General features: G+C 37.7%; 2 protein-coding genes across 4 annotated transcripts; both read left to right on the top strand.

Annotated features, from left to right (window-relative positions):
- Nucleotides 1–575: 575 nt before the first annotated feature.
- il12rb1 (interleukin 12 receptor subunit beta 1) lies at nt 576–12,717 on the top strand. Of its 2 annotated transcripts, none has more exons than XM_032572404.1 (15): nt 576–751; nt 1,335–1,458; nt 3,853–4,025; nt 4,097–4,236; nt 4,336–4,369; nt 6,734–6,856; nt 7,219–7,295; nt 8,427–8,640; nt 8,734–8,880; nt 9,023–9,121; nt 10,030–10,185; nt 10,276–10,431; nt 10,574–10,643; nt 11,123–11,198; nt 12,045–12,717. In XM_032572404.1, the coding sequence occupies exons 1-15, from the start codon at nt 583–585 to the stop codon at nt 12,342–12,344; spliced, it is 2,058 nt and encodes a 685-aa protein (XP_032428295.1). In that variant the 5' UTR covers nt 576–582; the 3' UTR covers nt 12,345–12,717. The 2 variants fall into 2 exon arrangements, with proteins under 2 accessions (XP_032428295.1, XP_032428293.1); XM_032572402.1 differs by having other exon boundaries at nt 4,097–4,241; nt 4,338–4,369.
- A 2,090-nt stretch (nt 12,718–14,807) lies between these two features.
- klhl26 (kelch-like family member 26) lies at nt 14,808–21,689 on the top strand. Of its 2 annotated transcripts, XM_032572405.1 has the most exons (3): nt 14,808–15,091; nt 16,449–16,631; nt 17,662–21,689. In XM_032572405.1, exons 1-3 carry the CDS (start codon nt 15,042–15,044, stop codon nt 19,241–19,243), a joined length of 1,815 nt encoding a protein of 604 aa, XP_032428296.1. In that variant the 5' UTR covers nt 14,808–15,041; the 3' UTR covers nt 19,244–21,689. The 2 variants fall into 2 exon arrangements, with proteins under 2 accessions (XP_032428296.1, XP_032428297.1); XM_032572406.1 differs by lacking the exon at nt 16,449–16,631.
- Nucleotides 21,690–21,702: the final 13 nt, after the last annotated feature.

Raw genomic sequence — 21,702 nt, 5'->3', positions numbered from 1 at the left:
AAAACCCATTTAGCACTTTGCATAAAATAAGAGAGCCCTGTTATATTGTTTCCTTATATTGTTTCTTTTCCAAATTGGTGTACTTTGTTACTGTTGTAGTTTTGAACATTTCTTTTTCAGTGATTCTTGTCAGAAAAGAGGAAAAATGGCACACTTGTCCTTGACAGCACTGTCTGATGAAGAAAATAAATGTTCAATTAACTGAAATCATGAAGCCAAAAACTCTTTGACCTAGATGATTTATACAGTTTCTCAGATTCTTACCCAAATTGAGAAAACTTGGTACTTTTCCCCTCCTTTTAATAACTCAATTAGGTGTGCAAGCAGCTCTCTATGTGACACATCACGCTACATGTAGGTGTCTATAATCTTTTCCTGTAGTTTCCCCAATTATTTCGACACTATTGATGGTAAGCGTAAACAGAAAAATAATTGTAGGGAAATGAGCATAGAAAAAAAAATCAAGAAAAGACTTCAAAGAGTCACTGCAATGGATGTCTGCAAGGGTGACGAACACAAGCTCCCCCCACCCCTGACTCGTTGTGGTTTTGCTCTAACTCATATAAGTTGAGATGTGAAAATATGACGTTTCTGGGAAACACAAATCAGTTATGCGAACATAGGTTGGCTTCATGGGCTCTCCTACACTCAGTTATGATCATCTTTCTACTTTACCTCATGGAATCTTTTCAGCACTTGAGTTCACTAAATGGATATGTGATATTTCTGCTCCTTGCAACAATCAGCAAAGGTAAACTCATCATTTTATTTTCTCTAAAGAGTCATTGTCAAACTTTTATTGACAACAAAATGACTCCTGGATAATAACTTTTCATACGAAAGTGACAAATCAACTAAAGTGAAGATCAGCCGCAGAACATTGGTTAGCTTATCAGAATTATGTGGTTTGCACTAGCAGGTGACATCCGCTCAGCGCTGTCTGAGCTGCCTCAGTGAAGACCTACCGATCAAATTCAAACCGATATCTAACCTGTTGTCCAGATGGTTGTTTAAAGTTACTTTCAGATTTCTGTTCAAATTCACTTCACACTCTCTTTGGAAGAGGAAAAAAAGATCTATTTTATGGTAAATGTTACACCACACAAACGTTCAAGTGGATGCGTCTAAAAAAGAAAAGGGAAAAGAAACACAATTACACAAAAATCTACAACAAGCTCCAAAGAGGGAGTGTAAGGAAGTCCATTTACTGAATAATTTGGCTTAACAGCAGCAATAGAAAAAAACATACCATTTAATCAAACTGATCATTTTTCTGTTTGCTCAAATATTAATTTCTTGACATAAATAGATGTATAACACTATTTTCTTTTAAGGGTCAGCATGTGAACCTCCTTCCAGTCCTCTGTGCTTCCGACAAGATGAAGACAAGAATGTTTACATCTGTGAATGGGATTTCAACACCACTGAAACAGAAGTGACATTTGACTTTTACTTTAAGTGAGTACTGCTCAGTGTTGAAGAGGAAGATTTTGTAAACAGAACTCCTGAAAGAAACGTTAAGCAGCATGCAGATAAACTCCTTTCAGTTCTCTCTAAGGACGAAAGAGTTAGGAGATAGGTCACCATTTCCTCTAGTATGAAAGTGAAGCTGTAATGCTGCAGATATAAATGTCATCATGAGGGTTTACCATGAATAGACTGAATGCTTTATTTATCAAAACATACTGAATGATTGCTAAATTGGTCCAAAAGTTTTGTTCCTTGTGTGATGTTTTATACAAAAAAACCCCAAAACTATTCTGTTAATTATTTCATGTTGTAGCTCTGAGGTTAATCTTAACCAGTGGTTCTCTGTAGAGTGAACTATAGGGTCATAAAATGCCACATGATAAAAGCAACAGTACTGTACAGTACAATACAAACGGTCTTAAAAAATTGAAACAATTTTTGCTGTTTGCTGTTTCCATAGGATTAAGTTCGGTCTGACAAAGACTCTTGATGATTAGATCATCAGCAGTACGTGTGTATAAAATAAGACTTTTTGGCACTTTACAATTTCCAATTTTTTCTTAGCTATCAAACAGTGCAATCAAGTTCAGTTCATTATTCAACTTGATTTTAAAAAAATGCATTGAATCACTGACTTGCAACATTCACTCCTTCTGGACAACCATGTAGATACATTGGGCAATCACTTGCAGCAATCCTCAAAACAAACAAACAAAAACAATCCAGACAGGTTGGATGGAGGAAGCCATGGAAAGAGAGCAGAGCAAAAAACAAAACAATAATTCAAGGGGGGGCGATCGAAAGATCATACAATTAAATGAAAAGTTCAGCGGGAAGACAATGAGGTCGTCCAGTAAGATATTCTGGATGTAGGAAAATATGTAGGAGGTCAGCCATGGTGATGATGGGAGTCAGGAGGCTTATAGCGCTGGAGTTCTGGAAGACTGTGGTGCAGAAGCTTGGAATTTTGAGACCATTATCATAGGAGGACAGGAGACCAGAGGCCTGTGACGAAGGTGCTCAAGAGGCTGTCTGGGCAGCAAATCAGGAGGCCATCAGCAGAAGCTGAGCCACACAGGAGAAAGATTACACAAATACTTGGAGACTGAAAGCTAGCAACGCAGGAGCTTTGAGGCCAGCAATAGTGGAGTAGGAGAATCCAGAAGTCAATGACAGTGACTGAGGATTCTGAAGACTCATCCTAAAGGCGGAAGAACCCAGATGATGGCTGGCGATGAAGGCGAAGGAACCTTTGGGTAGACTATACTGGAGGCCCAAAGACCATCTTGAGACAGGGACCCATGGCGGAGCTCTGTAGGCTGGAATGCTTGGTGTGTGTCTGGAGCCCATTCAGGTGCTCAGGAGGCTGGCACTGAAGCCAGAGACATCCTTGGAGGAGCCCAGAAAGAGCTAGGCTACCAGAGAGGAGAATTGCAGCAGCAAGGTCAGCTTCTGCTGCTGCAGGAGAGAGTTGAATAACTTCTGCTGCTGCCTTGAGATCTGTTGGGGCTGCTGCAGGCGGAGCATCTAATGGTCTGAGCTGTAGGAGGGGTTTTTTTTGATACGTGACACTGGTTGTGAATCTTGGAAATGACAGCTAAGAAGAAGAGAAGTGCAGACCTCAGCCCGATCCTTTGGAGAAGGTGTAAAAGATCTGCTAGACCCACCTCACATGGAGAGTGTGGTGCGTAGGACACAAATGCAGAGCACTGCTGGTTGTAGTGGTGTCCTCAGTGCGGACAGATAGACCAAAGCGAAGTAGAGGACCTCACAGGGAGCCAGGGCAAGAAAACAAAAGAAAAGAGTTAAGGAAAGAGAGAAGCTACAGCACTAGGGAGTTTTATTGCTGACAAGAGCCAGGTGGTTTATTAGTAAAAGACTTCAGCTAAGATTCGAGACCAGACAGAGAGAATGAAGGCAAGAGAATGATGGTCCAAGAGGAGGAGAAGAAGAGTAAACATAAACCAGGAAACAAGCAAAACAAATAATAAAGAGACAAAGAATAGAATATTGTAAATACACACAAAAAATTGTGATTGGGCAGGCTTTCCACAAATAATCTGGACTATTGTAGACAGAAAAATCAACCAATAGTGAATAATAAACAGGCAGAAGTCCACTGTGGTTTGAGAACCATCAAAGAACTGGTGATATGTTTCAGACAGTAAGTGTAGTTTGATGGAACAAATACCGCACAGGTTTAACACATATAACTGCTTCCTACATATGATGTTGATGAAAATTAAAGTAAAAACATAAAGTTCATGAGAATAAAAAGTGTGTAGATAGATCAAATTGTGGTTTTAGTATGGCAAGCTGTATTTACTCATTTTACAAACATGTATTTAATTTGATCATTTTTACATCTCCATTTTTTGGTAGTGACAGTTCTGAAATTGCCTCAAAATACAAAATTGGAGACATTAAGGAGAACCACATAGAGCTCGGTGAGGAAAGACTGATAGTCACTTTAAGAATTGACATGTGGGTGGAGGCTCGTGCTGGAAAATCCATCTGCACCTCACCTATAAGGTCTGGAATATTGCAACATACAGGTACCGGATGCACCGAACAACACTCAACCATATGTTTTCACAAAATGTTTAACAGTTGTTTTTCTCTACAGTTAAATATGAACCACCACAAAATATAAATGTGTCCTGGTTGAGAAACAATCTCAGTTTAAGTTGGGAGTCTAAATATCCATCTTTAGCTGAGGTCTGGTTCAGGAAATATCAGAATCATGAAAAAGAATCATGGGAAAAAGTAAGGTTAATTGTTCTTTCTTTACAAGTTCTTATGTTTTTGCATTTCTTTTAAGTTACCTATTGACTAATACTAATTTATGTTGACATTTTCTTACAGAGACTAATGAATACTACCAATAAAGCTCCTAAGCGTGAGTGCACAAATATTCCTTCAGTTAGTCTTTCAAATTATATGTGAATCCCTGGATTTCTGCTTGTATTCTGGTTTCCTTTTTCTGCTCCGAAAACATTGCATGTTTGATATTTAAATGTAAAATTGCCTGGGCCTGGTAGTTGGTAGCACTGTAGCCTTTCAGCAAGAAGGTTCAAATTCTGAACATGATTGACAGCACTAAGACCCTCCTCCTGGCTCTCATTGGTTGCTTCTGACCAAGTGGTGTAATTCTGCAGATTGTTGTAGGACCATAGGGAGGCAGAAGAGGAGCTCCATGTTTTCATTGATTATCTGTCTCATACTATGCTGTCATGCCATAGTAATAGTTTTTACAAATATTTAAAAAAATATATTCTTGATAAAGGTTACCTACTTCAGCTTTAATGTAGCCCATCCATTTTGTTTACAAATGGATGGGTAAATAAAAAGATTACAAATAATAGTTAATTTATTTTTATGGAAACAGAAAAACCCCTTGTCGTGAATTTTCTGAAGAATACAGCTTACCAGGTTCAAATGAGATAGACGGAAAAGAGAGATGCCTTTAGGCGAAATGCTTAAAGGCGGAAAACTAGCAAGCATAGACAAACACCGGTCATAAAACAATAGAGACATCTTTAGAAATACAAATCCATACAAACAAAATCTAAAAATTCACAATCCTGGAGAAAGCCTATAGTAAGTTAAAGTATAGCGATATCTGGCAGCATCAGCATGACATAAAGGAAACAGACAATAAGCTCAATAGAAATGTATTCCTTTAAAATTATTACGCAATATTTTGTGCATGTGGAACAATACCAATAACAAGTCACCAGTAATAATCAGACTGAGTCATTGTTTAAGATGATTGCATATCTTAAACTTAAATTGCATATGGAAGGAAAGATGTTCTGTATCTGTCTGTTCTGTATTTCACCTGTGTGTGGTGGAGCCAGGGTTGGTCTAGGTTGTCCATGATGGATGACAATTTCTTCAGTATCCTCCCCTCCTTCACAGTCTCAAATTCAGTTCAACATCAATTCAATTCAAACCCAAATCTGATTGCTTGAAATAGGCACCAATATTAAAACAACTGCAAATTCCACCATCCTTAACAGCTGGAATCCTATTTAGTTCACAGCTTCACACAGCAACATATTTTATTAAAACTCCTGAAATATCAATTTGGTATTATTTAATAATCAAAATTGTTATAATTTGTACAAACTAATACATGTCATTAGTAATTACAGTGTTGAGATCTTGGTGATTAGTTGATATTTTAGTTGATGTTGATGTTCTGACCCTATTCAGGGCATGGTTTTTTTTTTTGCACGTCTGGGTTTCATGTTTTGCATCGTTTGTGGGTTTTTCTTTTGAAGTTCAGTATTGCTCTTTATGTGTGTGGCTGAAGGTACTAAGGTGTGTTTAGCTCTACATTTAGAAACCTAGTTGCCTTTCAGCTCAGTTGTGTGTTCTCATTTAAGGTTGGCTATAGCTGCATGATTTATTTCTCTAGACACCTTCACACAAAAATCAGCATTTTTTTTAGTTCAAGTGGAGCAAACATAAAACAGAAATCATCATGTGATGCGTAGCTCTGAAAAAAATGATTCCTGTTTTTTCCCCAGGGGTTTCATGTTTTTACATTGAGAAAGAAGTATGATTAATCAGCCATCCATTATATCTTTGGTGTGTTATTATCTTTCATCTGATATGTGCACTCCTGTTGCATATGGACTAATAACTTACATGCAAAATTCAGATATCTGAAAAGCAAATGAGGAAATGTATGTTAGAACTATTGCCTTGCAGCTTGAGGTTCGCATTCTGGTCTCTCTCTTCATGGCGTCATGCTTAGTGGTGTTGAGCTTGGACCAAGGAAATCTGACAGTTCGTCCTGAATAGTTTAACAAATAAAAACGGAGCAACGTTCAGAACTTGGTTTCTGGCACAACGGGAAAACATTGAGGAAAACACAAAAGACACAACACATCAGAATATCAAATAGAGAAATACTGAAAATTATGGACGGAATCAGCAATGGGAAAAGAGACAAGGGATCTATAAATATGATGAGAAAGGAGTGGAGAGCTATATAGGAACCAAAAATGTAATCACAGGCAGTGAGGAACAGTTGGGGAGTAAATGGGAACTGTGTGTTACCCAGGGAGCTGTGTGGTTCCCAGTCCTATGATGGACTGGGAACCTGTCCATGGTGTAACCCGCATCTCGTTTAATCATTTAATGGAGATAGGCACCAAGCGGTGTATTTATGCAGATCGGATGCACAGAGGAGAAAATGGATGGGTAAACAAAAAGATTACAAATAATAGTTAAATTCTTTTTACTGAAACAGAAAAACTCCTTGTTGTGAATCTCCTGAAGAATACAGCTTACCAGGTTCAAATCAGACAGAGGTCCATCCAGGCTGAAACTGCGCTGTGGAGCAACTGGTCACCAGTTGTGATAGTTCCTGCAGGTAAACCGATGTAATTTTCTGCTTCCTTTTAGTACAGCTGGAAACTATAAGCATACATCTAAGCTTTTAAATCCCTCAAGGTACACACTAAAATGATACTTACTCATTGAAACTACACAAGTGCATGCAATTGTACTCACAAAGACAGAACTTTTCTGTAGATACAAAATGAGCTCAAAACCTCAAAATTTCAATGGTTATATAATCTTTGTAAACAATTAAAAGACTGTGTCTGTATTTGTGAAAGTAAATAAAAAAAGACAGAGTGCTTTAAAAATATGATTTCTTTATTAACTCTTATTTGGTCTGATTAAAACACAAATATGTAAAAGTTTTTTTTATTATTATTATTTTTCCAACAGAATTTGAAAAACCTCCGTTAGTTCGGAGCACAACAACACTTTTAAATGGAACTCAACAAGTCAACCTGACTTGGGAGGTAAGTAAGTTTAATTTACTGGATATTTTGTTACATAATAAAACCTACTGAAACAAAATTGAGTTACACAATAAATAAATCAAAGAATAAAAATAGAATGAAGACATAATATCATAACAAAGTTATTTAAATTGTAGTTTAGAACCAGTCTTCCAGCAATGTGTAACTAGTGTATCTACTGCATAACTTTAAATTCTGATAAGGTGCATTTTATATTATAGTTAGGAAGTATAATTATTAACTCTATAAATAGTGGATAAAACAATTAATAGCCAAAAACTCACAGGAAAAATAAGCTGAAATTATGTAAATTGTAAGAAATTGATATTGGGAGCATTCTGTACTTTTAGCATGCTTTATCTGGTAATACATTTTACTGAAATGGCATACATTTAGGCAAAACTGGACACATTTTTGTGTTCAGGTGTTTGCATCACACATATTAATATTACTTTTAAAGTGCTATTTATGAGTCATATTGTGACTTTGGGTCATGAGTTTGACAAATTTGTAACAAATTGGGTCTGTGTTACTTCAGGCGAGTAACATTAATGCTATATGCTTTAAACTACTGAGGTCTTTTAGAAACCAAATGATTCAGGGATTAAAATCATAACTTTGACGTCTGCAAGTCCTTCCAGCTCCTTGAAAGCCAAATATGAAGAAATTCTTAATAACTCCAGGCTTTTAAACTGTAGTGAGTGCATCAGGATCCCAGTCTTTCACTTCAGCACAAACTGAGATTTGTTTCCTCTGTGTTTCCACTCTGACTCATAGAGCTGCAAAATATTGTGGCAGACAGTTAACGAGTGAACCACTAGTCATTAACGGTGCATATTCTTCACCAGTCTGGAAGCCTTGGTCTGTTGCTCCATCCTGCCTGTCTTACTCTTTCAGCTAGTGTCTTATTTTTATCATGCATAACAATTTTTTTTTAAAGAAACCTGTCTAATTCAAGTACTTTCAAGTACCATCTGCACATCTACATGCAACTTTTTAAAGAATTTCCATCAACAGATTTTCTAAATCACTAGCTCTCCTTTGTGTTTTTATGCTGCACTACTGTGCAATGGGAGGTGGGGATTTTCCATTTGTTTCTGTATATAATTCAATCTCTGTTCGTCTCATCAGCGGATGCCCCAGGCAGCAGTCATAAGAGGGGTGACTTACATTGTAGACGTCACACAACCCTGTAAGAAGAAGAGTCACAATACCAAACAGAACAGCTACACCGTTTATGTGTCATACTCAGCTGCCAACATCACTGTTATTGCCAGAAACGCGGCAGGGTTGTCTCCTCCAGCAGTCGTGCATGTGCCAGCTGCTTCTGCCCCAGATTTAAAAAGTGGGTCCTACAGACTGTGTGCATGTATGCGTCAGAACATGTTTATTTCCTCATGTCAACCACAAATGTTTTCATACCTTTCCTTGTTCGCAGCTTGTGACAAAACAATGCTGGATAAGAAATTAAAGAACAAAATGTGCCTGGAGTTTTACGAGCTCCAAGATGCAGATTTGATACCAGAAAGAGTTTGGTGTTTAACTTCAAAGAACAGAACAAACAAAAGAAAAGAAATAAATAACTGTAAGTTGGATATTATGGTTTCTGCACTTTTTTTTAATATCACATCTATCTATGTAATTTTTGCAATTTTGCTCTTCCATGATGAAAATGATCAAATATGGCTCCCCAGACAGCTGAAGCACCTGTTCCGTTTCCGTTACAGACATGAAGAACTACACACGCTACCTGTACTTTGAACACAAAAGTCATGATGGCAAACCACAGACGGGGAAAATGTGCCTATACTATAAGAAAGAGGGTGGTAAGTGTGTGCACTCAGCTCTGCACCTCAATATGATGCAGGTGGAACCCTGCATTATCAACATTATTGTTCATATATGCTATTATACTCCTCAAACATTGATCACTTCTTTACCAGTTCATACTCCCATTTGTTATCCATGCTGTTACGCTTCACTTAGTTGTCTCTTTCCATTGATTGAGGTGAAGACAGATTTGGGCAAATTGAATTAAGACAGATCGAACAAAATTAACAAAAAACTTTTAGAGTCATATTCTGTCTCAAAAAAGAACATAGTATGTAAAATTAGAACATATGGTTTTCAATTAAATTGTGATTAATTAATTACAGACTCTGCAATTAATTCTATTAAAAAATGTAATCAAGTACCACTACTAACAAAAACTATTTCACAACCAAATTATAATCAAGTGGGTCAGTCTTGACCAGTACAATCTGGCTCTCACTTAGTTCTGATTCTGTATTTCTTCAGTAATCTATCCATCAAGTTCTTCAATGGGAATCATTAACAGATAATGTTTAAGCATGTACAGTACAGGAGGCAGAAACAGCCTGATAGTCTATCAGTTATACTGAAAATGGGGTGTCCCGTCTCTCACTGGCTTAAATGTTAAATTATCATTTTGAGAATTTCAGTTTGGGTTTGGGCTAGTTATGATTTTTGCATGAAAATATTTGTGCAAATTTAAACTCTTACAGGGAATTTGTTTTGCACATTTTTGCTATAATTCTCTCAATGTATGCCTTTGTTTCTGCATAGTTGGTAGAAATGTTATGGAACAAATTACATATTTCCATATTTTGTTACTATTACAGTGAATGCCACTTCATAGTTTTGTCTCTTGACACAGTATCAAAGTCAAATGGACAAAAAATAGATATACAAGTTGTTGTTTTTGTTGTTTCAGTGCCAAGCAAAGAGCCACAGAATTTTCTGACTGTTTCTGACACACACGACTCTGCTGATCTAACCTGGAAACAAATTTCATATGAGCACCTCCATGGCTTCCTCACACATTACAAATTATGTACCGTAAAAATAAATTCACAGAGCAAGCCTCCAGGTTTGTAAGACTGTCTTTTCTCTAGTGGTTTCTCTTAATTTGTAGTTAGAAAGAAAATATATTTGCTTGTGTTTTGTCTCATTTAAACAGAGTGCATCAACATATCCTCATCAGCAACAAAACACCATCTGAAAGATTTAACACCGGCAACCAAGTACAACGTCACCCTGGCCGGAGTGACACAAACAGGAGAAGGGCCGGTAGCCATGCAGAGTTTTACCACACTGCGAGAGAAGCCTTTCAATGGTATCAAGCCTGCAAATTCTACTACTTTCGAAAAAAAGGCTTTTGTATAGATGTGGATACTTTAAAATCACAACAGTAAATTTTCAAGTTGTAAATGTCTTACCTTCTGCTTTTTAATCTGCTATTTTCTCCTTGTCCTTAGTGTGGATAAGTTTTGGATTGTTGCTTGGGTTTTTCCTTTTCTCAATATTTTGCACCGTTGTCTTGAAGAGGTTTGTGAGACTTTCTTTTGCAAACATATTTATATCAAATGTCCTTGTCAAAGTTCTTCACAAATATGCAAACAATAATGAGATTGTTTAGTGACAAAATGTTAAAAAGTTCAACTAAGCTAAGCTATATAATGTTAAAATAATGTAACAAGTCTAAGTTTGTAATTTTTTAAAGGTTGTTTTATATTGTTATCCTCTATTTAAAGTTATTGATTATTTACATTCCTTTGTCATATCCGTATCTGTTTTCGGATTGTTTATTTAATTTTCCACTCTCCAATTCAATGTTATTTTGTAATCTAGCTGTATTTTCCATATAGTTCACATAAAATGTGATTATACGGTAGGATTCATGAGTTCTTTTTTTGTTTATGCTGGATTCTAATTATGTGTGTCCTATTTCACAGCTGGCTTTCTGAAAACAAGGTTTCACAAGTTGCTGTTGTGTAAACATTTTCTGTTCTGTCTTAATGTTTTAGAATCAAAAGTAAGGTGTTTCCTCCTGTGCCGAAACCGGTGATGCCAGACTTCAATCTTCGTCCACCAGAGAGCGAAGTAAGAAGCTGTGTCTCCACTGGTTGTTTTTAACAATATTTTTCTATAATATAAAACTTTGTTTGGCTCAAATTTGACCATTTCTGCATCTAGACTCTTGAATAATTTTTAAATATACCTTTAGTGTATTTTAAAAATGCACTAATTTGGGCACAGCGGTTTCGAGAAGGAAAGTCCCTATCAAACATATAGAAAGATGATGTGAAAGAACTACTATTTTATTTCCCCACAAAGCAGAAGCATGTTTTTATTTAAGGATCAAACAAATTCAATTTGATGTAAATACATCAGAGCAGGTGGTAAACAAATAGATTTTTGGTTTATCATAAACAAGGAAAAATAGCATACTTCAATTTATCCATATAGCAATGTTATTAATTATGTTACATCATAAAACTGTATAAAGCATTTAGAAAAGAATGCAGTCAGAAAACGATATAGTGGAGATATATGCAAAATTCTAATTATTTTAATAAAATGTGAATTTTCAGTCCAAAACTAGCCATACAGTCATACAGTCAAAGGTTCTTACAGCCCATTATATTCACATTTCCTTACTCAAAAGTACAATAAATAGCCAAAACAAGAGCTTTTAATTTGTTATATATAAGAGAAATGTGTATTGCATCCCAGGATTGGCATTTAAAACTTGTTCAAAACATCCAGAACCAAAAAAAGTAAATATAAAAAGTTCTGCATGAAAATTACTGAGTGTAATTTACTGGTATTACTTTCATCTTTGATACCAATGATCGTAACTTATAAGCAACTTAACTTCAGACTTTGTAGTTGTTCCTGTGCCCCAGAATACTGAATCTGCTTTCCACTGATGTGACCCAATAACAGGATATGTGGGAGAGAAAAGAGGAAGTGCATGAGGTCACGCTACACAAGCTAGTTCCAGAGCAGAAGCCCGTTTCAGAGGCCACAGTCCTGAAGGGCGAATGGGATGATGAGGCAGGACAGCAGGTGGAGAAAGACGGATGCTGCTCCGGAGAATCTGATGATGAGAGTTCGAGTCTTGCCTCAGGAGATGACACTTTGAGGAAAGCAGACTTGAAGAACCTGGAACAGGTGGAAACAGAGCTGGCCATGCTGATATATAGGAATGGTCTGGTGTTTGATGTGAAGTCAGAATTACTTTGAGTCACTTTAACTGTTTACCTGCCTCAACAGCACAAGACTGTGCAAGCATTGGACTGAGTTGCTGACAAATGTTTGTCTCTGTAAATAAAACTAAATACAAATGTGAATCTTTTTTTTAATTTACCTTTGTATTTCTTCTATGTTTACTTTTGTGTGTATTTTCTGGAAGTTACTGATGTCTAACACAACATGAATTCAATAAGGTGCCAGTAGTATATCAGAAAGCAGAATAATTCACTACTGCTTCACATTTGCACATTAATATTTTCACATTTTTCAAAAGATGGAAGGGAAATCCTGAGCTGGTTTGTAGCATTTTAATATCTTCATTGTATTTTTCTTTTACTGCCTATTAAAATTCAAGTAGTCAGTATCTTTGTTTTCTTTTCTCTTCCATTTTCATTGTCAAATGCATATGTAGTTTTTCTTTTCCATCCATCCATCCATCCATCCATTCATCCATCCATCCATCCATCCATCCATTTTCTTACACCCTTGTCCCTAGTGGGGTTGGAAGGTGCTGGTGTCTATCTCCAGCTAACGTTCCAGGCAATAGGTGGGGTCACCCTGGACAGGTCACCAGTCTGTCGCAGGTTTTTCTTTTCCAAATCTTATAATTTCATTTCTAAACATGATATAGTAATTATTACAATTATTGCAGCCTTGTGGGGTATCTTTGCAACAACTCTAAGTACATACCTATAATGACTTCATCTCTATTAAAATCACACTGTATTTTAAGTATCCATCAAGTTTTATTAAATTTTTACTCTGATGGTTAAGAGTCTGGCTCGTTGTTGGTTATTGTAAAAATGCACACAGCAGTTAAAAACAAACACACACGATGGCTCAAAAATTCAAAGGTAAACCTCCAGCATGTTTTGAGGAAGCTACATGACAGGAAGTGGTCACAACAAAACAAAATTGTTGACCTTAAAAAATGAAGCAAACAAGAGGCACAATAGCTTTTGATCTGTCTTATTCAGGGTAGAATATGTCTTTTTTATTTGCACACACACAACAAAAGAGCTGACCTACTTGTATTTTCCACCGCATTGCACATGAATTTGAAAAAAAGGGTTTGAGTCAGTGTCTCTTATTGCTTAGCTTGAAAGACCAAAACCAGCAGAAGGAATCTTCTATAACCCAAACTTAACAGTGTTTATCTTTCACCACATCGAGATAAAGACTTCCCAGTTTTGACCACAGGAGGGACGCCATGTATCTGGTAAACAATCTGTGGTCATTACAGTAGCATAGTGTTTTATCTGCATGAGCACAGTAGTAAACATTCAAGTAAAGCTTCATTCATTTTGCTTCCAGTTAAATTAATTTTAATTCTTTTTAAAAACTGTAAAGTTTCAGTGAATTTTGCATTATATGTTTCAGTTCTGCTTTGTACCCCCATTGTGCCCCTGCTTCGTTCCACATAAAGCATGCAAGTCATATGTACAGTATATAAGGGCGCTCAACAACAATCGTTGTTGAGCGCCCTATATGTTATATATAACATATAGGGCATATACAGTATAACATATACTGTATGTCATATCTACACATTTCTGCAAATTTCATCTGCAAAGACCTCTGACTGAAGATTGTTGCTGTATGACAATCTCATGACTGTCATGACATGCTAACAGCTTGATTTTCAGGCTGCAGAGACAATGTTTCACAGGTCTTGGATGACACCCTCAGTTATTAGCAAGCACCTCACTTTTGAAATCTCTGTTTGGCGGTATGATTAGAAATTCTGGTATAGAGACGTTCTAGTTGAGGATGTTTCTTGCCCATTATGATCGATGGACAGGGTGGTTTTAACTTTCTGCTCCTTCTCTCTGCTCTGCATCCATTAAGCCTCCTTTTTCAATTTCTCTGGGAATTGTGATCATAGCTCAGGTATTATTTGAGCTTTTGAGATACATTTTGATATCACAAGACCAAGACAACACCTGACAACCCTACCTTGCCATTGCAAGGCTTCAAACAGGATGTTTTCAGACAAAAGTCTCGACTGAGGTTAAAGTGATACACAGTGTCATCAGTAAGTTGCAACTGAGATACAGAAACTGGAAGAGTCACTGAGTGGATAACCTTCCTAGACTGATGACTGCTTTACTGTGAACAGTAACTCTTTATGTTCTCCATAAATTTAACCTAAAAGACAAATATTCATACTATTTGAGAGTAGTTTTCATAGCATTAATCAGAAGAGCAGTCACCCACTGATCATTGCAGATTTAGATCAACATGGTAATTTCATATTTTGTGAACATATTTTTACCCAATTGGATCTGACAAAAAAGATACTTCACAAATACAGAGTTGTCCGTTACTGAATAAAGTCATTTCTTTATTGGACAAAATAAAACTGTATTTTCATATAGAGTAGAGATCTCTTATGTGTTGCCAGGGTTTTCATGTTGGGGAGAAGGAGCACGTTACTCTGTCGGCCTCTAGTGATCAGGTAGCGGTGGTACAGGAGAGATTCGTGTTTTAAACAGCCACCAAAGGGGGACTGGTCATTTCTGCTTTCGCCGCAGGACCTCAAACAGACAATTGTACAACGTGTGTCAGAAGTCGCCAACTGCTCTTTGCACGAAATAAACCAAAACAATAATGAATCATCCATTCGTGCCGATGACTTCCTGATAACATTCCTAAAAATGCTCTATGCGTGTTGGTATGTGCTAGAAGATGGCGGAGTTGGACGGTGGCGATTTTGCTCCGAACCAGTCGGAGAACAGGTGAGTGAGCTGCAGTTGATGGTGTTGTACGTTGGCGTTGTTTATCTGGTACCACGGTGTCTCCCCACGGCCATTAACCGACTGTACTCCGAAGCGACTCGCAGCACGGCTTCTTCGGGTCAGGAAACACCGAGGCTCTGATTCGGCCTCCAGACCCTGGGGCTCCTGTAGCTTTATATGAGGATACTATAACATGTCTTCAGCAGATTAAATTACGTTTACATGAATAATACCTTACACAAGACAGTAAACATTTTTAAGTTACATTAATAATTTTCTTTAGTTATCATAATACCTCAAGAAATTTGAGAATTCAGATAGAATATAAAAAAGCAAATGCCTTATTTTTAATAAATAAATTAGGCTTTCTTAGTGGATAGTCTATATCCATCAGAGGCTAATCATAATGTATTTCTCAAACAATAAAATTAAAACTCACCTCATAGTAAGTGCTTTTTTAAATGTCTTTTTTTGTTGTTGCTGTATTTACAAGTTGTCTTTAACTTTACTTAAATAAAGTAGAAATAGTATTTTATTTTTACATGCTACCAAAACATCAAATATTCAAATTAAGCAGTGTGTAAGTGTAAACTTAAAAAAATAAGAATGTAGAAAATGAAGGGAAAGAAGTAACTTTTTGTGGTTCACTCTAAGTTAAGATGATTGAATATTATTACCTTAATTTTTTAATTAAGGTTTAATTTTATTATTGCATCCAATGTCGTTCTCCTCTGCTTTTCTATTTTTCCTAAATGTTTGATATTTCCACTCAGAAAGAAAAAAAATCTCTTTATGGATTTATACAATTAGGAAGCGTTTGTGTAAATGTTTGTAAACATAAATATTTTCCTCAGGCCTCATGTGTAATGGATGCATTTTTATACTTTTATTCTATCTGATGTGATGTTGAAAAAAGTTCTCAGACGACACTGTGCAGTGCTGTTTTTGTACTGTTAGATGTTGATTTTACAAACAACTGATGGAGCAACATTTCCTTATTCTCTAATTGTTGTTTTTCCTTGCTAATTCCTGTAAGCATGTGAAGATTTAAAGTTCCTGAAAAGATAAATAGCTTTCTCTTTAGTGTCTTTGTATACAAATGCATTCTCACTCATTCAAAAGCTCCACACTAAATGCATTCCCCTATGCTTGACTAGTAAATTACATTATGTTTCCATTAGAATGTTACTGGATACTACATATCCACACACTGGCCTGTTTTCATCAGCAGATAACAGCTTCTAGATGTAACATTTCAGCTTAGAATTCTGTTAGGAATATATTACATTTTCTTTTGAAAAGGGGGGGGATTGCATTCTAGTTTATTGATGGTTACAAGGCGTATTTCTCTTTCCAGTATGGCTAACAAGAATAGTACCCTGCGCTGTACTTTCTCCGCCCCGAGCCATAGTGCCACTCTCCTCCAGGGCTTGTCGGTTTTGCGGGCTCAGGGTCAGCTCCTGGATGTCGTGCTGGCTGTCAATGAAGAGCACTTCCAGGTCCATAAAGCAGTGCTGGCCGCCTGTAGTGATTACTTCAGGTTAGTCTGGAGATTTCACTAAGTCCATTTGGATTTTCGATCTAAAGCACTTAGCTGATGCTTGCAAAAAATAGGGTGGAAGTAATGACTAGTGTTGTTTTCAATATATTATCAGAAGTTATTGAGTGAATGTTAATGGTGGGTGAAAATGTTCAATAGGAAAGCCTACAGTGCCTTACAAAAATATTTCTACCTCTTCAACTTTTTTGGTGGTTTTTTTATGGTTATTGTTGTTTTGCTGTAAGCTGAACCTCCGTCCCAGTCACAAGTCTTTTGCAGCCTTTCTCAGGGTTTCTTCCACCTTGTCTTGTTGCTAGTTACATCCATTTTCCCATCAACTTTGAGCATCTTCTCTTCCCTCGCTGAAGACGTAGCCTTTCTACAGAATAGTGCCAATATAATTTTTTACTGTAGGGATGATGTGTTTCTGGATGTGCAGTTTAACTTTTCCATACACGGTTTTTAATGTAGGCCAAAACTTTGACTTCACATTTTTCATGTTTGCTGTATCTCCTACATGGCGTTCAGCAAACTGAGTTTTGTTTTGATATAATGGCTTTTGTTGTTGTCCATAATTATCATATTTGTATAGTTTCCCTGTCATCACATTTTTCCATCTGATCTGTAGATCTCTGCAACTCTTCCATATGCTTTTTGGCTGCTTTTCTAATGAATATTCACCTTGCCCAGCCTGTTAGTTTGTATGGAATGCTGTCTTTGCAGGTTTTTTGGTCATGCTACTCTCTTTCTGCTTACAGATGATGATTAACCAGTGCTCATGTGGTGTTCAAATCTTGGGATATTATTTTATAGCACAACTCCATTTTAAACTGTTCCTTGGTCTTTGTGGTTGTTCAAACAGTATGAATACATTTGTAAGGCTCGGTAGGCAATTAAGCCAAAAGATAACCTTATTCTTACTTTTTATTCATTGGCTGTTTACACTAGACTCAGAAGGATCTCAAACAACTTTTTCAAACAGAAGTACACTTGTAAATAACATGATTTATTGTGCTCTTTTTGATTTCAGAGCTATGTTTACAGGAGGCATGAGGGAGTCAAACCAAGACACCATTGAGCTGAAGGGTTTGTCAGCCCGAGGGCTGAAACATATCATCGACTTTGCCTACAGTTCAGATGTAACTTTAGACCTGGACTGTATTCAGGATGTTCTGGGGGCTGCTGTGTTTCTCCAGATGGTTCCCGTAGTGGAGCTTTGTGAGGAATTTCTTAAGTCTGCAATGAGTGTCGAGACCTGCCTTCACATTGGGCAGATGGCCACCACGTTCAGCTTGTCTTCCCTCAAAGAGTCCGTGGATGCCTTCACCTTTCGTCACTTCCTCCAGATTGCTGAAGAAGAGGACTTTCTTCACATTCCTATGGAGCGCCTCATCTTCTTCCTGCAGAGCAACAAGCTGAAGAACTGCAAGGAGATCGACCTCTTCCACGCTGCCATAAGGTGGCTCCAGCATGATGAGTCCCGTCGGGCTCAGGCGAGCAGCGTCCTCTGCCACGTGCGGTTTCCACTCATGCTCTCCTCAGAGTTGGTAGACAGTGTTCAGACGGTGGACATCATGGTGGAGGATGTACTATGCCGCCAGTATCTCCTTGAGGCTTTCAATTACCAGATCCTTCCCTTCCGACAGCATGAAATGCAGTCCTCACGGACGCTCATCCGCTCTGACGTGTTGTCCCTCATCACCTTTGGTGGGACCCCCTACACTGACAACGACCGCACAGTGAGCACCAAGTCTTACTACCTTCCTGATGCTGCTTCCCGTCAGTTCAAAGAGCTGACAGAAATGGAGACAGGGTGCAGCCATTCCTGTGTCGCAGTGCTTGACAACTTTGTGTACATTGTCGGTGGGCAGCACTTACAATACCGCAGTGGGGAGGGGGCCGTGGACAACTGTTTCCGCTACGACCCGCATCTTAACCAGTGGCTACGCATCCAATCCATGCAGGAGGCTCGCATCCAGTTTCAACTCAATGTCCTGCAGGGACAACTATACGCAACTGGAGGCCGTAATCGATCCGGGAGTCTGTCTTCCATGGAGTGTTATTGCCCAAAAAAGAACGAGTGGTCTTATGTGGAACCGTTGAAACGCAGAATTTGGGGCCATGCTGGGACTTCGTGCAGAGAAAAGTTGTACATTTCAGGAGGTTACGGGGTCTCGTTGGACGACAAGAAAACGCTCCACTGCTATGATCCAATATCAGACCAGTGGGACTTCAAAGCCCCCATGAATGAACCCAGAGTGCTGCACGCCATGATCAGCACCCAACAACGTGTTTACGCTCTGGGTGGCCGCATGGACCATGTGGACCGCTGTTTCGATGTGCTGGCGGTTGAGTATTACAGTCCAGAAAGTGACCAGTGGACGACTGTCAGTCCCATGAGAGCAGGGCAGTCCGAGGCGGGCTGCTGCCTTCTGGATGCTAAGGTCTACATCATAGGGGGCTATAACTGGCACCTGAACAATGTCACAAGCATCGTTCAAGTCTACAACACCGAGACGGATGAGTGGGAAAGGGATCTGCACTTTCCAGAATCATTTGCTGGCATCGCAAGTACGCCGATTATACTTCCTCAGAACACCACACAACGCTGAGCTCCTGACCTGCAACTGTGAAGACTATTCTGTGTGACCTTCTACTGCCCAATGGATTAAATGAAGGTGTGAACGTCTTGCTTACATATTGATGAAGGTTTGTTTTTTAGTTTTTTAGACTTCAGTTGACATAAACGTGACTTTTTTAATATAGTGTAGCATATTTAAGAAACTTTCTTTAAGTTTTAGGAATCATAGCTATGACTTCTGATGAGCAGGTTTCATTGAAGAGGCAAGGTTTTTGATAACCTAATAATCAGAGTAAATGCAGGTCTGAAAATGTATTAATCCAATCATAATTATTGCAGAGATCCTACAGAAAAGGCTAGACTGTGATTACCCTGGTCTAGTTAATCATGGAAAAGATGACAAAATCTTTCCAGCCTTTATTTTTTATTCCTTTGTCAAATGTTTTATGTCTTTCCCTCTGTATTTTATTTCTATTTTGTGTCCTCCCATTTTTCCTTATTTCTGTCCACATTTTTCTCCTTTCTTTCTTTTCCCTCCCTTATGTCCATTTCTTTTTTGTGTGCTTCTTTGCCTTCTTTGTTCCTTGTTTACTTACTCCCTCAAGTCACTTTTTTTTTCTTTTCCTGTTCCTTGCACCCTTCCTTCCTTGTTCTGTGTCCTTTCTTCTTTTCCTTTTTTTAGTTCTACTTCCTTAGTTATGATTTTCCTCCTTTCCTTTCTCGTGTCCTACATTTGTTCATTACGTGTGTGCTTCCTTCCATGCTTCTCTTCCTCCTTGTCTACTTCCCATTCTGCACCCATTCATTCCTTGTATTCTTCCTTTTGTACTTTGAGGCATTCATTATTCCCTTCCTTGCTTGTCTTTCCTCCATTTTCCTTCCTTTTTTGTGTTGTTTTTATTCCTTGTCTCTTTTCTCCCTTTCAATTGTTGTCCACCCTCTTTTTGTTCTGTTCATTTCTATATTGTGTCTTTTCTGTTCTGTCATTTCATTCCTTATGTTCTATTGTTAGGGCTGCACAGTGGCGCAGTTTTTAGCACTGTTGCCTTGCAGTAAGAAGGCCTGTGCATGCGTGGGTTCTCTCCGGGTACTCCGGCTTCCTCCCACAATTAACCTAACATGACTGTTAGGTTAATTGGTCTCTCCAAATTCTCCCTAGGTGTGAGTGTGTGTGTGTGCATGGTTGTGTGTTCTGTCTGTCTTTGTGTTGCCCTGCGATAGACTGGTGACCTGTTCAGGGTGTACACCGCCTCTTGCCCAAAACGTTAGCTGGAGTTAGGCACCAGCAGCCCTCCCGATCCCACCAGGGACAAGGGTGTTAGAAAATGGATGGATGGATGTTCTATCTTTATCAATCAATCAATCAATCAATCAATCAAATTGTATTTGTATAGCACATTTCAGCAGCAAGGCATTTCAAAGTGCTTTACATCATTAGTCCTTCCTTGTATCTTATTTCTTTATACAGTATGTGAATCCTATAAATTGATGATGAATGTTTGAATTTTATATTTTAAAATGGTGATAAGACTAAGTCTGAAATCTTTATACATGTAGGAACACTTTTCTTAAATGCTTGGCAATTTAGAAAGTGTATTATCACAACCCAGTTAACTGGTGTAGCAGTAGCTAAATTATTGTAGATTTTCGGAGGAAAGTATTACTTTAATTTGTAAATGTGATAAAAACCAATGAAGGGCTTACATTACAAAAGGCACATCAGATATGACATTCCTTAGAAAATCAGCATTTAAAATGTTGGACAATTTGATTGTACAGAAGTTTTATTTGTTATGCTGTTTAATTTTTGAAACAATTTACCTTTAAGTCAGTTACTGTAGCTATATCCTAATCAACAAGCTGCATATTAGCACATAATGCCGGCACAAAAACAAGAATAGGATGATTTACAGTTTAAAATATGTTCCACATGATTTTACTCTTTATGTGAATGTCTTTCTGATTTCTGATGTGTTTAATGGAACTGAAACTGTTTCAGATGTTTCTTGTTCTGTCCTAAAATCACACACAACTGCAGACCTCTTGCGGCAGCTACATGAATAATTTATTTGTGTCTTGATACAATGTTTTGCATCGTTTTTTTTCTCTTTCCTTGAAGCTTGTTCACTTAATTTTTACAGTTTTAATTTTTCTGCATCCTTTGCACTTCTGTAGCTGTATTTATGAGATATTGTGTTTGTACATGACCTATGTATTTGTTTTTACTTTAAGAAGCAAACCTTTTGTTTTTTTTTTCTTTTTGAACTTGACCACCTCCATGATAGTGAGGAGGGTTTTTGTGGAAAAGTGTCTGCTGTCTGCTTGCCTAAGCGTGTCTTTTTCTGCTTGTACCAATCAAAGCACATTATATTGACAAAGTGCAATACAGTGAAAACTGATGTACTCCAGGGGGAATGTACAAGTTTGTGTAGCTTCATGTCAATCCTTTATTAAAGTCAATAATGTTAAAATGTAAACCTTTTGTGTCCG

This window comes from Xiphophorus hellerii, chromosome 9 (genome assembly GCF_003331165.1).
Source record: "Xiphophorus hellerii strain 12219 chromosome 9, Xiphophorus_hellerii-4.1, whole genome shotgun sequence".
NCBI lineage: Eukaryota > Metazoa > Chordata > Actinopteri > Cyprinodontiformes > Poeciliidae > Xiphophorus > Xiphophorus hellerii.
The sequence above is the reverse complement of the archived record's forward strand: the minus strand, read 5'-3'. Positions and strand labels throughout refer to the sequence as shown.

What these genes read in the sequence shown, in the direction of transcription:
- il12rb1 (XM_032572402.1), top strand. Translation starts at nt 583, where the DNA reads ATGACGTTTCTGGGAAACACAAATCAGTTATGCGAACATAGGTTGGCT. An exon ending in AGTTGTGATAGTTCCTGCAG is followed by an intron (nt 6,857 to 7,218) that starts GTAAACCGATGT and finishes TTTTTCCAACAG; the next exon opens with AATTTGAAAAACCTCCGTTA. An exon ending in ATACTATAAGAAAGAGGGTG is followed by an intron (nt 9,122 to 10,029) that starts GTAAGTGTGTGC and finishes TTGTTGTTTCAG; the next exon opens with TGCCAAGCAAAGAGCCACAG.
- klhl26 (XM_032572405.1), top strand. Translation starts at nt 15,042, where the DNA reads ATGGCGGAGTTGGACGGTGGCGATTTTGCTCCGAACCAGTCGGAGAAC. An exon ending in CCGAACCAGTCGGAGAACAG is followed by an intron (nt 15,092 to 16,448) that starts GTGAGTGAGCTG and finishes TTCTCTTTCCAG; the next exon opens with TATGGCTAACAAGAATAGTA. An exon ending in GCCTGTAGTGATTACTTCAG is followed by an intron (nt 16,632 to 17,661) that starts GTTAGTCTGGAG and finishes TTTTGATTTCAG; the next exon opens with AGCTATGTTTACAGGAGGCA.